This window comes from Panthera leo, chromosome D1, assembly GCF_018350215.1.
Source record: "Panthera leo isolate Ple1 chromosome D1, P.leo_Ple1_pat1.1, whole genome shotgun sequence".
Classification (NCBI taxonomy): Eukaryota; Metazoa; Chordata; class Mammalia; order Carnivora; family Felidae; genus Panthera; species Panthera leo.
This window is the reverse complement of record NC_056688.1, coordinates 111,904,652-111,919,769: the sequence shown is the minus strand read 5'-3', so window position 1 is coordinate 111,919,769 and position 15,118 is coordinate 111,904,652. Positions and strand designations below refer to the sequence as shown.

General features: G+C 61.2%; 1 protein-coding gene across 11 annotated transcripts in view; it reads right to left on the bottom strand.

Moving 5' to 3' along the window:
• Positions 1-1,938: 1,938 nt before the first annotated feature.
• Positions 1,939-15,118, bottom strand: part of ANO1 (anoctamin 1) — an 83,920-nt gene continuing 70,740 nt past the window's right edge. For 10 of the 11 annotated variants that reach the window (XM_042906301.1, XM_042906291.1, XM_042906296.1 and 7 more), the window contains 4 exons: positions 11,614-11,666; positions 9,516-9,700; positions 5,099-5,204; positions 2,283-3,491 (listed from right to left, as the gene is read on the bottom strand). In XM_042906301.1, coding sequence (XP_042762235.1) covers positions 3,249-3,491; positions 5,099-5,204; positions 9,516-9,700; positions 11,614-11,666 — 587 coding nt within the window. In that variant the 3' untranslated portion in view covers positions 2,283-3,248. Of the gene's footprint in view, positions 2,258-2,282; positions 3,492-5,098; positions 5,205-9,515; positions 9,701-11,613; positions 11,667-15,118 lie in introns of those variants that run through there. The other variant, XR_006193864.1, reaches the window with a different exon arrangement.

Below are 15,118 nucleotides of genomic sequence, written 5' to 3'. Positions count from 1 at the left end.
CCTCAGGCCTCTGCGGGCCGTTGCCCATCACTGTCCTGCTGTGGGCGGGCACGACGCCACTCCAGGACCAATAGCAGACAACATTCAGCGTCGGGGGCCACGGGGCCTGGGTTCGAGAGACGGCTGTGTCGCTACCTTGCTGTGTGACTGCAGCGGAGCCCTGACCCTCTCTGGGCCCCATTGTTGCTGAGATAACAGTGCCGGCTGACGGGCTGATCTCTTCCAAGGCCAGAAGTCGGGTCTTTGTGGCATCATCTCTCGGTTTTTCTCCACCCACCTCTACCGACCCCATCCAAACCCTACCATCGCCCTCCTGGATCTCTGGAACACCTCTCTCTGGCTTCCCAACCCACTGCAGATTTCGCCTGACAAACGCAAACACCTCAAAATGTGCATCAGATCCCATCTCTGGGCTGGTCAACACCACCCAGCCCCTGCGGTGGCTTTTACTGCCAGGCTCCAGGTCCTTGGGTAGCCTGGGAGCCCTGTGTGAGTCGCTTGTGGCTACCTCCCCTCCCCTGTCTCCTGCCGCCTCCCCGGCCCCGCCCCGCCCCTCCCCTCAAGCCAGCGGTCCGCACCCTGCTGCCTCCGGGCATTTGCATTGCCCTTCTGCTACCTGAGCTGTCCTGCTGCCTCCTTGTTACTCAGGCCTCCAGGGGCCTCCCGGACCAACCGTGTCACGCTCTGTTCTATTTCATCAGTGTCTCTTTCTTCCTCTGAAACTATCTGGTTCTGGGTTCCATTTTCTGGTTAAGCGTCTCACACTTTCTGTAAGAAGTCATAGCCTGGGGGGAGGACTGGTCTGCTTTGTCCACTGCTGTCTGCTTGAACCCTGCATGAATGAATGTCTACAAGGTCCGGGCTCCAGTCTTGGCTTAGGTGCTAAGGAGCCCCGTGACCTCGGGCCAGTCACTTGCCCACTCTGAGGCGGTTTCTTCATTTGACAAACGGGGCTAAAGATCCTACCAGGAGCCCTCATCGTCCTTGCGATGCTGTCCCCGGACGTTGCCTTCATGTCTAGACTAAGGAAGCGGTTCCAGAACTTGAGAAGGATGCTCAGGGCGTTGAGCTTGTGCTTTGCTGATGTTCTTGGGGATGCAGGAACGTGAGCACTAGGGGGCGCTCAAAGCTCTCCCTGGTGCCGGACGCACGTGAGGAGGAAGGAAGGTCCCCGGCCAGCAGGGCTGTGTGGCTTTGCTGGCCTTGGGTGTGAAAACATACCTTTCCTTCGTGAAATGGTTGTGTTTCTAGGTGGTAGTTTTAAAAAGTGTGCACACGTGCCCCAGTGAAAACATCGGCAATCCTAGGTGGGTCCCCGAAAGGGTTGGGGACACTTTAGGTCCGTGGAATCCTCAGTGCTGTGTTGGGTTGGCGGGACCGGGGGTGGGAACTTGAGGATCGCGATCGCGGAAGAGGCTGCTGGGAAGGCGTGACCACGACTCCCATCCCAACATAAACGCAGGTGCGCACACACACACACACACACACACACAGGCAAACACACAGGTACACACGTGTGCACACCGCCCAAACATCAACACATACGCACACGTGTGCACAGGCAGACACGAACACATGCAAAACCACACACACGCACACACACTCTTACAGGGCGAGGGAGTCCCAGGAACATCTAGAACAATCCACGTGTCTGACACGGGAGGAAATGGATGCCTATGATCCCTCCCAAATGTGCAGCTCGACCTGGGGGCTCTGAGGACAGCCTCCCGGCTTCCTGGGGCGAGGGGCCACACGGACAGCACTCAACTGAAGTTAAGTGGTCGTGTATCCAAATTTATTTAGTTGAGTGAACCTTCAGCCACGATCCTCTGCGGATTTGTGTACACGCTTTTTTTGTTTTTTAAAAAATGGTTTCCATAAAAGGATTTTTGGTAATCACCTACTTTTTAATACAATGTTTATATACAAAAACCCCATTTCAAACTACTCACTGTACAAGAGAAAACAAAGCATCAGACCGCACGAGCTTAGCAAATAGCGAAAATCTATGGCACCTACAGACTTCGATCACAGTTGGCGACTTAAGGGAATCATATCACACCCAACCGCATGTTCAAGACAAACACTTTTACGTTTTCTTCCCTTTCTTTGGTGAAACATTTCCTGTGTTTCTCTTGGTGCTTGAGAAACTTCAGGTAATTGGTTAGGGTAATTGCTGCAAATTTAGAGTGCTCATGTCATCTAGGAGACTTGTTTTTACAAGCGTTAAAGTGGTAACTGTCCAACAGTAACATTCCTGTAAGTAAAAATATAGAGAAGTGTTACCAAAATAGAAGGCTTTATTAATAAAAATCTTTGGTAGTAACAGTATTTTAAATTCCTCTCAATGATATCTGGTTAACTAATAAACTCCTTCCACGTTTGAGCTACAGAAAAAACCCTCACATCCACCATAGAATTGATTAAAAACCCAATAAATATTCTAAAGCTGTAAATGTTTTCCCGATGCCTTAAGACGTCTTGAAACCTGAAGCCGTCTTTAGAAATGCCTCCGAGGTCCTCTCTCTCTGCTCGTTTTCCTGTCGACCCGGTTTTCTTTTCTTTTCTTTTTCTTTCTGTCCCACCAAGAGGACCGTTCTGAGGCCGGCTCGTGGTGGTGGGGCAGGTGTGTGGCTGGCGGTGGGGGTCGGGACCCCGGAGGCGCGGGTCACCTGCTTCCTCGGGGACACCCGAGCCCTGCTGTGCTCCAAGAGCAAATTCTAAACTCACAGGCACCTCTTTCTGGCCACAGTGACTCGGTTTCTGAACTAACCGGAAACAGAAGATGAAAAGCCGTCGGACTTTTCCGACCCGGAGGCAGGTGATGCCTTCTGGGACTGGTGTCAAGCTCATTTTTCCATTTTCCCTCCAGTACCGCACGGCGTTTGCCCCGATGCTTTGGGACACCTTTTCGCCTCTCTAAAGGCATCAGGCGGGGTTAGAAAAGACGCTTTCTGGAGGCCTCTGCTCACGTTCCGCTGCAAAGGAAACCCACGGTCCCCAAGAAGTGTTTCTGCAAAGCGCCCGCATTCCCGCGTGTTATCACCCTATCCCCAGCGATCATTTTGATTATCCTTGAATACTAAAGATAAAAAAAATTCCCTGCGTAACAGTTTTGTGCAAAAACGAGGAGAAAAAAAAAAACAGAAGAAGAAGACAGGAAGAGGTTGTCCTATCAGAAGGTGGGCTTCCAGGTTCTCCGCGAACACAGGAGCCCCGGGGCTCGGCGGCCTGGAGGCCAGGGGCGGCTACAGGGCGCCCCCGGGGTACTCGGGGCTGTCCAGGCCGGCTTTGGGGCCGTGACTGTTGCAGGGCTCATCCTTCTTCCGGTCCTTCTCCATCCACGTGCCCAGCAGCCGCTGCTTGCCCTGCTCCTCCCTCATGAACAGCTCCACCATGAGGACCTTCTCCTTGTGGATCTGCTGGCTGATGTCCTTGGGGATGTCTGGGATGACCCAGTCCACAAAGTCACTCATGAACATGACCAGGTTCTGCAAGGACAGTCGGTGTGTGGGGGGTGGGGAGGAGGGCCCCCGGCTGCACCCCGCCCCCCTCCACCGCCCCCGCCTCCACCTGCGCCCACCCCGCCGCTCCCAGCCCACCTCAGGCACATACTTCGGGCTCCCCGGGCCTCGGTTTCCCACAAGGTGTAAACGAGGCAGGAAACCAGCCAGAGGGCCATCCGGGAATGGTGGCTGACGCCTATAAGGGACCTGAGCTCAGCACACAGCAAGTTTCTGAGTGGTTCTGACTCGCGGGGCTGGGAAGCTCAAGAAAGGATACGATCGGCCCATAACGAGCGTCAGGCTTTAAGGAGAGTAGGTAAAATAGAAATAGGACAAAAGGGGATGGAACCTAAGTCTCTGATGATTCCACAGCCCCGTCTTCACCTCGCAAGGCCTCCCAGGGCTACCCGAAAAGTCCGCTCCCTCCCTGGGGAAGTTTCTGGTGCGCAGAAAGCAAATGATGGGCTTTTACAGAAAAACCGAAATCTGTTTTTAAAACTCTTGTCCAGTGATCGTTTGTCGGCACATCCGGCTGAGTTAGACACCTTGTGGATGGTGCTGGTGCCCTCCCTCACCCTCTTGCCTTTCCTGGGTGGTGCCCCCAGCCCCCGGCTGTGGCCAGTGCTGGCTGCTGACGCTCACACCTGCCTCCTCTCCAGGGAACCGCCCCCTCCTGTCTGCCTCTTCCCGGCCTGAACGGCCTGCGGCCAATGACCAGCCAACACCGGCGGACAAGAGGCGCTCTCTTGCCTCAAGGTGGGCCCACGTGTGCTGGGGCTCATGCTCTGGAGCTCTCGCGAGATCGGGTGAGGCTGTCTCCCGCTGAGACTCCCTCTCCACTGCACTCCCTTCCCCTCTCCTGGGAGGCTTCCTCCAGTAACCCACTTGCACAGAATCCTTGTCTCAGGCTCTGCTTCTGGTAAACTCAGCCCCAGACACTAGTTATTCCTATTGCAGAGTGTTCTGGAAAGCTGACAGGTGAGGCAGCACGGCCTCAAGGAAGGGGGGGGGGGCAGAAGTCCCGCCCGCAGCCGCAGTGTGTGTAAAAGGCAGAGCGGAGGCCTGAACCCAGTTCTTGGGATTCCAGATGCTAGTGGGACACACGTGAATGGAACTGTGGCTGGGCCCACGTGGCTAAGGCTGCTCCCCCATCTCTGGGACCTCAGGTGCTGTGTGTACCGGTGCGGTCCCCAGTCTGGGGTCCCATCCACTGGGAGTCACTTCGGCCTCGGAGTTAAGCCGTCTCCTCCCTAGAGACCAGGTGGGGCTGGGTCCCCTGGCTCCTGGCTGGGGTCTGGGTCAGCGGGGAACCCCCTGGCCTCCTGCCTGTACCGGTCCTGTCCTCTGCGGATGTCTCCTGATACACACAGACACTGAGAGGCCGAGAGGGGAGACTGTCTCCTTCAATAAAAGCCACTTATATGGAGCTATGGTGACCTCAGGTCCCTCCCTCGGGGGCCTCAGAGTAACTTCCCCAGGCCTCTAAACGTCCCCATTGCCGGCCAGCTCCTGCCTTCCGACCCTGTCCTGGGCTCACGGTGCTTCCTCAGGGCCCAACCCTCCAACCTTCCGGGAACGGGGACCTTCCGTACCTGGAAGACAATGACAAAGGCCAGCCGGGCTGCCAGCACGGCCCAGAAGTCCTTGGAGATGTCGTACTTGTGCTCCGACCACGGGGGCTCCCGGTAGTCCTTGTACCTGCAGACATGGCCAGGCATCAGTGTGGGTCTTCGAGCAGGAACCGGGATTCCGGCCGGCGCCCTGCGGCCTCAGGAAGGCCTCCGCCAGCTCTCGGGCCACCACCACCACGGCGGCCCTCCCTGGCGGAAGAGGCTCCAGACCAGCCGCTCACACGGTGGGTGAGTCACTCTCGGTGTTGGAGGGCGGGGGCTGGACCCCCGAGGGCTGGGCAGGGCCCGAGGGGCTTCGTGGAAAACGCAGACACCGCAACGTGGCCCCACGGGCCCATCCATATGAGCTCACAGCAGGCGACTCTGGGACCATCCGGTCCTGGGGTTCCAAACTTTTTTATTTTGTAATGTTTCTTTATTTTTGAGAGAGAGAGAGAGAGAGAGAGAGAGAGAGTGCGAGTGGGGGAGGGGGGGAGAGGCAGAGAGAGAGGGAGACACAGAATCCGAAGCAGGCTGCAGGCTCTGAGCTGTCGGCACAGAGCCCGACGCGGGGCTCGAACCCACTAACTTCGAGATCATGACCTGAGCCGAAGTCGGACGCTGAACCGACTGAGCCCCCCGGGCGCCCCATGAGGTTCCAGACTTTTAAAGGCAGCAAAGCCCTTCTTCCTAACAGGAATCTCACCTGAGACTCTAGTGGGTCACACAGAGCAAGTGGGGGCGCCTGGTTTCCCAAGCCTGGAGCCCCCCCAACCTCAGCCCAATGCCCACCGTCCACAAGACCCCCGCTGGGTTCCACGAACCCCAGGTTTGAAACCCACCTCTCCAGTCTCTCCTGTCTACTGTGGAGACTGCTGCAAAACAGACCAACACACATTCTCCGAAAGCAGCCCAAGTATGAGGTCAAACACGCGACTGGTGGGGACAGGACCCGCCAGCCAACTGTCCCCCTGCCTGCCGGCCCCACGGGACCCAGCACCGCAGGGGCACCTCCTTCCTCTCTTCCCGCTGAAGCTTCTTGGCTGTCCCCTCCTTATCTCCACATGACACCGGCCCATCCCCCTCCCTGGGTTACCAGGTGTAGACGCTGCCCGCTGCCCCCTGCCTGGGCGGACACCCTCTCCCCCACTGACCCTCGTTCCACGGAGCACCGTCCTCACTGCCTGCCTGTCACCGCCCTGCCATCGCGCACTGCCCCCCCCCCACCACCACCTCAGAGGGCCCGGCCCCCCCTCCCGTTCTCAGAGGTCCCGAGATGACCAGTCTCTGGAGGCGGGGTGAGGATGACAACCCAGGGTCCCGCCTCCACCCAGGCCCTCCAATTTCAGGGGATGCTGTTAGCTTTAATGGCGCTGACCCTGTGGTACGCATGGCAAAGGCTTCCCCAAAGCCATCAGAGCTGTGGCGGGGGCGGTTTCCGGGGGCCGGGCTGTAGGCGCACCTGCTGGGCACCGAAAAGCTGAGGTCCGGTGGAGGGGACCAGAAGAGTAAGCACCTGGCTCTGCGGGCACAGCCCTGGCCTGCATCCAGAGCCAGTGACCGCCTTGCTGTGTGTTCCCGAGCAACGGCCTGGCCCCTCTGGGCCTCAGTCGCCATCTTCTCAGTCACACAAGAAGCATTTATTGAACAGCTACTACATTCCGGCCCCCGTTTCGGGGGTGGCCACTCAGGAACCCACTACAGACAGGGCCCCTCACCCACGGAGCTTTATTTCTGGAGAGAGCTGGATGGGAGTCTCTGAGGAACCACTTGGCACTGAGCTGCCAAACCCAGAGACAGGACCGGGCGGGGGAACATGCACTTGGGTGCCAGCTGCACGGTGACACAGGACTCGCTCGACCTGCTCTCTGATGGGAACAGGCAGCCCCTGTTCTTCCAGCGTCAGAGGCCACACACACCTGCTCCTCCCTCTCCTTTCTGTGCTGGAAAGTATGTTTGGGCTCCCTGGCAAACTCCTACGCATCCCTCAAAGCCCACTTACAGACCTGTCCCGATGCCACCTGCTGCCATCTGCACCGACGTCTATCAGAGACGGTCTTACTCTCCCCTTTCCAGCTCTGCCTGCCAGCCCCCATGGGGAGGATGCTAACGCTCTCTCTGGGGGTGGCTGTGACGATCAGATGGGACAGTGCCTGTCTTGGTGCAGGGATAAATGTTAGCCAGCAGCGATGACAGTTCTCAGTGCTGCTCTGCGTCTCTCCACACCCACCGCCCCAGGCTGGCGCACCCCCTGCCACCAATTCCTGTGAGAGGCAGCGTGCGTGGGTGCGGCTGGCAGAGGCCCGGAGCTCCCAGGCCCGCGGTGCAGGATCTTGGCCAAGGGTTGGGGGGGCGGGGGTGGCGGGTAAGGCCTGGCTGGGGCCTGAATCCCAGGGAGCGGAGCGGTCTGACCCACGGTCTTCTGAGTCCATGGGGGAAAAAACAAGACACGTACAAACGGGTCCCGGCCCTGTGTCCCTGGCCCCTCCCCCACGTGGCCAGGACCCTGGGCTGATGCATGGGACAGAGCTGCTTCCTCAGCCAGTGTCTGGGACCCAGCGTCCGGTTCCGGAAAACCGAGGCTAACCTCGTAAATGGCAACACTGACGTTTCAGAGGGAATTTCTGATAACGTGAACACATCTCCGTGCCTTCTCTGTTCGTTATTATTCTTGCTCTAAAACGGACCCTTAGCAACGTGGGTCGAGCCTGTGTGCTTAGCGTGGAGCCTTCAGACAACACAGACGAGGCGCTGGTGGAGAGGAGACCCAGGGGGCCGGAGGCCCCCTTCCCTGCACTTCCAGCCCCCCACGCCGTCCCCTCCCCAGGTCACCACCCCGAAGCTGGCAGCAGACCATTCCGGGCCCTTCCTGGGATTTCCGTGCCCGATTCCGAGCCCACCGAAGCGAGTCGGTGGGTGGGCTTCTGGGAACCGGGCTGTGTCGCGGGACTGGCTGTGTTACGCGCCTTCTCTACCTGGCCGGCCTCGCTCTCACTCGCTCCTTTCCGCCGCCGTCCCCGCCCTGGCTGTCGTCACGCAGGGCCAGCCGCGAGCGCCTGCTGTCCACAGGACCTCCGGAGCCCCGAAGCCAGGCAGGCCTGCTTCCCTTTTCCAAAGGCCCCGGTGCTGCTGGTTTTCCAGTTCCCGGGCCTGTTTTTTTTTTTTGCTGGAAGCTACTTCTTGCCGCCATCGGTACCCTGGAGCCTGGCAGTCGCCCCCCACCCCCGCCCCAACTCCCCTTCAGTTGGCCGACGTGATGGAGACGTATGAACGAGTCTATCGGACTATGTGTAAAGTGGGGCAAGGACCCGCCGAGCTCTACCGCGCGGGCTCCGTGGCTGGGCTCTTGGCCTCTGAGGTCTTGCGTTTCTGAATCTCAGCTGAGTTAGACGAGCTCACACCGGTTCCCTCCTCCCTGCTTTTGTCCGCATTGCCCCGCCCCTGCACTTACCACCCCCGCCCCCCACCATCCACCCTCCACCTGCCTCCCCTTCACCCTGATCTGCAGAGAGGTCCCTGGATAGCTGGGACCGTGCCACCCGCTCCCGGGTCCGCAGACCCTAACCCAGGTGTGGAAGAGGCCCAGGGAACGGCCAGGTCTCAGCTCTGCCTCCCATGCCTGATCCTGTCTCCATCTTTCCTGGGGTGCTCCCTGCACACCCCCCCGTGTCTGGCCATGGGGGGCCCCCCCAGGTCTGGCCGTCTCATCCATGACCTCTTCTCCAAGTCAGCACGCCCAGTCTTCCTTAGGGCTTCTCAATTCTCTAGCCACGACCCCACACCCTGGCACATGACCCAGGTCTAGCCTCTACCCTCTGGCCACAGTGCTTCACTTAGGGATGGGCAGCCCAGCGAGATTCAACGTCGACTCTTGAGAAAGACGTTCTGCCCCTGGCCTGGCTGAGCAGAGAGGGCGTCTTCACTGCCCACCAGAACACGATACCACCACGGAGTAAGGCAAAGCCGGGAGGCAGTGCCAGAGGGGGGCCGGATGGCAAGCTGTGACCCCTGGATCCAGCCATGCCTGAAGCTGTCCTGGCCTCCTTAGTTAAAGGAGCTCACAGGGGGCACCTGGGTGGCCCAGTCGGTAAATGTCTGACTCTTGATTTCACCCCCGGTCATGATCTCACAGTTCATGAGTCCGAGCTCCGTATCCGGTTCTGCACTGACAGTGCGGGGCCTGCTTGGGATCCTCTCTGGCCCTCTCTCTCTGGCCCTCCCCTGCTCACGTTCTCTCTCTCTCAAAATACTAAATAAACACGAAAGCAATTGCTCGACAACCAAAGGAACCAATAAAGCCCCTCCTGGTGCCACCATTCTGGGGCTTGCCCCTGAAAGAGCCCTCACTCGAACTGGGGTTTGCCCAGAAGCGCCCCGAGAGAGATGCTGAGAGCCGTACCTGCAGATCTGCACCTCGTAGCCCAGATCCAGGGGGTCGTTGGGGGCCGTGCCATTCTGGAAGTCACTGACGTTGAAGGAGGAGAGGGTGTGGTTGACGAAGCCGTGCATGGTCCCGTTCTGGCTGTACATGTACAGGTACACCAGGCGAGGGATGAAGTCGGACGTGAAGGAGATCACGAACGCCTGGGCCAGGGGACAGCGGGGTGAGCGCGGACCCCCGGCTGGGTGGGGGAGGGGGGCTCGCCCCGAGCGGGCCTGGCCATGTGACCCTCTGCCCACGAGCTGGCCACGTGAGCAGCGTGTTGAGCGAAGAAATGAGAGTTCCAGGCACTCCCGGAGGCCCCCCTGGCAGCCGAAGGGGAGGGCCTGGGGGCAGGGAGCAGGACACCCCCAGCAAGAAGTCCCGGGGACAAATGCTGCCTCTCACCGGCTGTGTGGCCTTGGGTGGGTCACCTAACCTCTCTGTGCTCTGCGTGCTTCGCCTTCCTGGCTCGCTTGAGAGGGAACGTGGGGGTAGAAAGGTCTTGGTAAACGGCCATGTATTCCAGAGCCGTCTCTGGGGGCAGCCCGTGTGGTGCCAACGGCAGGGCAGGGCCCCGGAGCCTGACGGCCTCAGGTGAGGTCCAGCCCGGCCTCTTTCTGCCTGTGTGGTGGTGGGCAAGTCGCCTGACCTCTCTGTGCCTCTGTTGTCTGGCACTTAACGTGGGCCATGACAGCCCCCGCCCTGAAGGTCGTGTGTGTGAATGGGTGGATGTGTGCAAAGAGCCTGGAAGGGCCTGGAACATTCTAGATGCTCGATAAATGTTAGCTGCCGTTACTACTGCTGTTGGTTGTTCCCATGAGATGTTTCCAGCTGCTCGCAGCACCCCTGTGCCCCAGGGAGACTGTCCCCTGTTCCAGCACCGCCCTCCGCCTCAGAGCCCTGTGCTCAGCCACCCAGGTCGGGATGAGGGGCCGTCGCTGTCCAGGCTGCCCGCTCTGCCCGCCGTGGCCCTTTAACGAGGGGTTTCAAAGCCTCGACTGGGCAGGGGGGCGGCCACCGGCAGGGGAAGCAGCGTCGGGGGACTCTGAGGGTCCCTTCTCCGGGACTGAGCTTTACTTCCTGTGCTGTGGGGGCCGGATCCCCAGGCCTCGCCCTGACCCTGACCCCGACCCCGACCCAGCATGGTGCAGGCCCCAGGCTGTGCCTACTCCTGAGAGCAGTCGCCTGTGTGCAAACAGGCAGCTTCTGGGGGCTCGGGCACGGCCAGCAGGCGGAGGGCCGAGGGTCCCAGGGTGGTGGACCCGTGAGGCTGTCTGGGGTTTGCACGCCCGGGGTTCAGCCTTGGGCGCGGAAGCATGTGTTAGGGACCACCGGACAGCTCAGCCCAGGGCGGTCCTGGCCCCAGCACGGTCACGTGGACCTAGACGGGCAGCTGCAGGGGAGACTGAGGGCCGGTTGGCATGGCAGAGGGGCCACTGCCCTTGTAACCTGTCGGCTCAGAGGCAGGAGAGGCCGGGAGGGTGGGTGGCACCATGGGGCAGGAAGGTGTGCATGAGATTCTGGGGAGGAGGGCTGCCCGGGCAGGAGTCTGGTGGGGAAAGCAAAATGCTTAGCGAGCTCCAGGTGTGTGTGTGTGGGGGGGGTGGGGGTGTGGGGGGATGGCAGGCTTCGCCCCCTTATCTGCATGTTTCTGTGTTTCCGGAACCTCTGGAGAATAGGCATGCGTTTTATATAAAGGGGAAAAGCTAAGTTTTTAAAAGAGGAACAGAATGATTGCTACGGAGTAATTTCTGTCTTCTCTCTCTCTCTCTCTCTCTCTTGTATTCTCAGGACGCTGGGGAGAGAGTGGACCTAAGAGCCAGGGTGGACATATGGAGAATTTGGCTCAAGGTTATAGAAAAAGGTCGAGAAGAACTTGCCAATCCCATCCACCGCCCATCCCAACCCCTCAATACGACCAAGGGACATGTCTAGACAGGAGATGCTTCCGCCAGGCTGGGGCCGCACGGGAGTCGGAGGCAGGGACCCCACCCAGCTTCCCTGCGAAGGGCGCCCCGCCGCGTGTCAGCTCGGCCGGGGCCTCCACTCAGCAGACGTCCCCGGCGTCACTTACGTTGATGATGACCGCCAGCTTCCCGACACCTCGGAGAATATTGTACCAGATTCCTGGGGGAGGAGAGCAGCGGTTTCAAGACCCCCCCTTGCACCCGGATCTCAGTGACTCGGGCTTGCCGGCCAGTGGGCCCGCTGTGATGCATGGAGGTGAGGAGATGTTCTGGAGCTCCGGGGGGGGGGGGGGGGGGCGGGGGGGGGGCCCTGGCTGACGACAGAGCTGTTTGTAACCTGCAAGTTGTAGCTTCTGAATGAGGTGCTTCAAATCAGCTGCTGCCTTTCCCGTGAACCTGTTCACACTGCCAACTGGCGTGGATAAAGCCCTTCCTTCTAGAGAGACAAAGACTCACTTTGGGTGCGGTTCCTGCCCCTAAGGGTCCAAGCCCGCGAGGTTCGGGTGTCCTAGACCCGTTGCGCAGCTGTGGTCCTAGGACTGTGTCTAGGGACAGACCAGACGTAGTGTCCGGGCCAACGAGCGGTACCAGGGCCCCTGGCTGGCGACGCCGGCCTCACGACCTGAGCTTCACGTGACAGCAGCGAGGTGCGAGACGCTTCCCATCCGGGAGCCCCGGTTTCCGCCAGCCCGGGGTTGTCCTGTACCTAATCACGGCTGAGCAGAGGGGGCCCCGCCCAGCGCCGGACAAACGCATGTTCCTCTGCCGGCCTCCCCAGCAGAGGTGAGGGGAGCAGGGCCCCGGGGAGGAAGTGCCCTGTCTGAGGGCCCGGGCGGCCTTGCCCCTTAGGCCCCTGACTGCCCCCCTCCTCCTCCAGCCTAGCGGGGCCCTATCGGGCCAGGCACGCGTCATGGGCAGCTGGTGGGCTCAGAGCCCAGTCCCGGTGGTCCCTCCCTGTCCCGGACCCATCTGAGATGGGGACAGAGGTCTGGTGCTCCTGTCGTCGTGCAAGAGGACGGCGGGGTGGGGTTCCTCCACCCAGGGCGGAGACCGCCGCAGGCATGGCCAGGGAGAGCTACACGTGGCCATTTCTGCCCTCGCGGGGGGCGCTGGGGGGCCACCCGGGCCCGTGGTGTCTGCAAAGACAGCAAGAGTGCAGGCCTGCGGGGCCCAGAAGCGGAGGCCGCAGGCTCAGACGCAGCCGCTGAGCTCCGTGCCGCAGACCCAACTCCGCCAGGCCGCGTGGGAAGCGAGGGTGGCCTCCCCGCCTCCGGCGAGCAGCTCCAGCACCCGAGGGAGCCAGGACCGGACCTTCTCCACGACCGGGGCGGCTCTCAAGGCGCCTTCCCGCCGGAACAGCACGGGCGGGCACCCACCCTGCCTGTCTCCCCTCACGGGGCCGGCGGGGATGGGGGTGAGCGGGCCGCGGCCCTGGCAGGGGTGACGTGTCCCCGCAAGGTCAGCTGCCGGTGCTTCCTGCCTGCTGCTCGGGGCTGGGAGACCCTTCTGCAGACTCCGGGCTCCCGGGCGGGCCGCGGGCCGCGAGCTGCTCCTCCCTGCGTCTCTCCTGGCGTCCAGCGTGCTGTCTGGCACCTGGGGGCTCGGCGCTCCCGGGTCCACGTTGCCGAGTGCCCGCAAGAGGGCGGAGAGCCCTTCACATCCTGGCACGGGGGTGTTTCGTCGAGCTCGCTCACGTGCGACTTAAAAAACATTGGCTGGTGCTTGCAAAGCAGGATGATGTGTTTTTAAAAACCTGGACCCACAGCCCCTGACAGAGCCCCGCTCTGGTCCGCGGGGGCTGGCACGGCGCCATGGCTGTGGGGGCGCCCCCTCCTGGCCGGGCCACACACTGCGGTTCTGTTCTCTGCAGGCCGGAGCCACCACGGAAGCCTCCCAAGTCCAGTCCCCGCTGAGCGGGAGGACGGGTCACGGACGAAGGGAGTGCCCGCTGCTCTGTGCCACGAGAGCATCCTCTGGGCCTGCTGTTCACTCCTTCACATGGCCGCCTGGCCCTGCGGGCTCTGGGTTTGAGACCTCGCAGACGAGGCGCTGGGCCATGGGTAAGCCTGGCACTCCCGGGGGAGGCGGACCCACCCGAGCGCAGTGCGGGGAAAGGAGACAGGTGACAGGCCAACGGGCCACAGGAGGCAAGCCTGGGCAATGGGAGTGTTGAGGAGCCCGGCCCACGGGCCCCAGGATGTCTCTGTGTGTCTAGACCCGAGATCCGCTGGGGGACCCCGTGCCGAAATCACGGGGTCTTGTTCAAGACGAGCAAACCCAGGACGCCAGCCCCGCCCGCAGGGTCAGTCTCTGTCTGCGTCTTGACCGTCCCTCTGAGCTACTCGGCCGCACGCTGTAGAGAGCACACGATGCTCCAATGAGCTCCAGGTACAAGACGAAAACCTTCCGGCTCCTTGAGAATCTCGGCAGGGGGGTGGGGGGGCACGGTCTCAGTCTTCAAGGTGTCCCCGCCGCACCGGGGGACGCTAAACCCCATTTCCGAGAACGAGACGGGCAGGTGTTCAGTCTCGCCCGACCACACGCGGTGCCCAGGAGCTGAACGCGGGCAGCGGCTGTTCGCCAGGAAGGCTCCAAAGAGCCTGGTGTCACAGGTCAGGGCTGGGAAGCCGGGGCCGGGTTCCCCCCGGCAGGGAGCTGGGTCCCCGCAGCGCCTCCCCTCGGAGCCGCCCCTGGCGCCTGGGCGCAGGCCGTGGGGGCCCCTGGGGCCGCGTGTCCCCTCGGGGCGCACACGGATCACAGGAGCAACACAGAGGCCTGTTCGAGGAAAGGTTACGGTGAAGGAGCCCATAAACACCCCGTGAAAACCCGGCAGCTTAGGCCTCCAACCGAGCAGACAGGAACCAGGAAGTGAGCAGCTCACCCGTAAGAACGGGGAGAAAAGGGGAGCCGTGGGCAAAAGAATGAAGACGGGCATCCCAGCCTCACTGGCGGCGGGCAGGGAGGGGAGGTGGCCCAGGCGCTCCCTCTCAGCCCGATGGGTTGGCGAGTTTCAGGACGCGGCCGCAGGGGAATCACTGACAAGCCAAGGGGCCAAAGCAAACACACACCCACTGTGGGCTCGCCCGGGGCCTTTGGGCGCCTGAGAATCAGGCCTTTGTCGGGGAGGCCACACTCTTGTCTTTACCGCCACAGGGCTCCAGAATTCCCAAGGGCTGTCCAGGGAGCGCCTGGCAAGCGGCCCTTTCCTTCTGGGGACTTTGGTGTGCAATGTAAGCTTTTCCAGGCAAAGCCTCTTCTCACGGACGTGCACAGGAATGGGAGACCGGGGCGGGGGTGGGGGGCGCTGGGGGCTTCCTGTCTCCGGTTCCCGCTCAGCGTTGTTAACTACCTGGCCTCAGTCTCCCCCTCCGGTAAACGGGACTGAGGATTTCCCCAAGCTTCCTCGAGAGGTTCCTTGGAGGACCCGACACTGAAGGCCCCTGGAAATGGTCAAGGCCCCTCCCCCAAACCCGGCGTAACCCTCCGGGGTTCATCCTCAAAGCGTGGCACTGAGTCGTCCACATGGGTGACAGGCGTTTCCCACAAGGATGATCCAGGGCCAGGTGCCAGAGAAGCCCCCACGGTTCAGCAAGCTTACGTCTGCCCTGATGG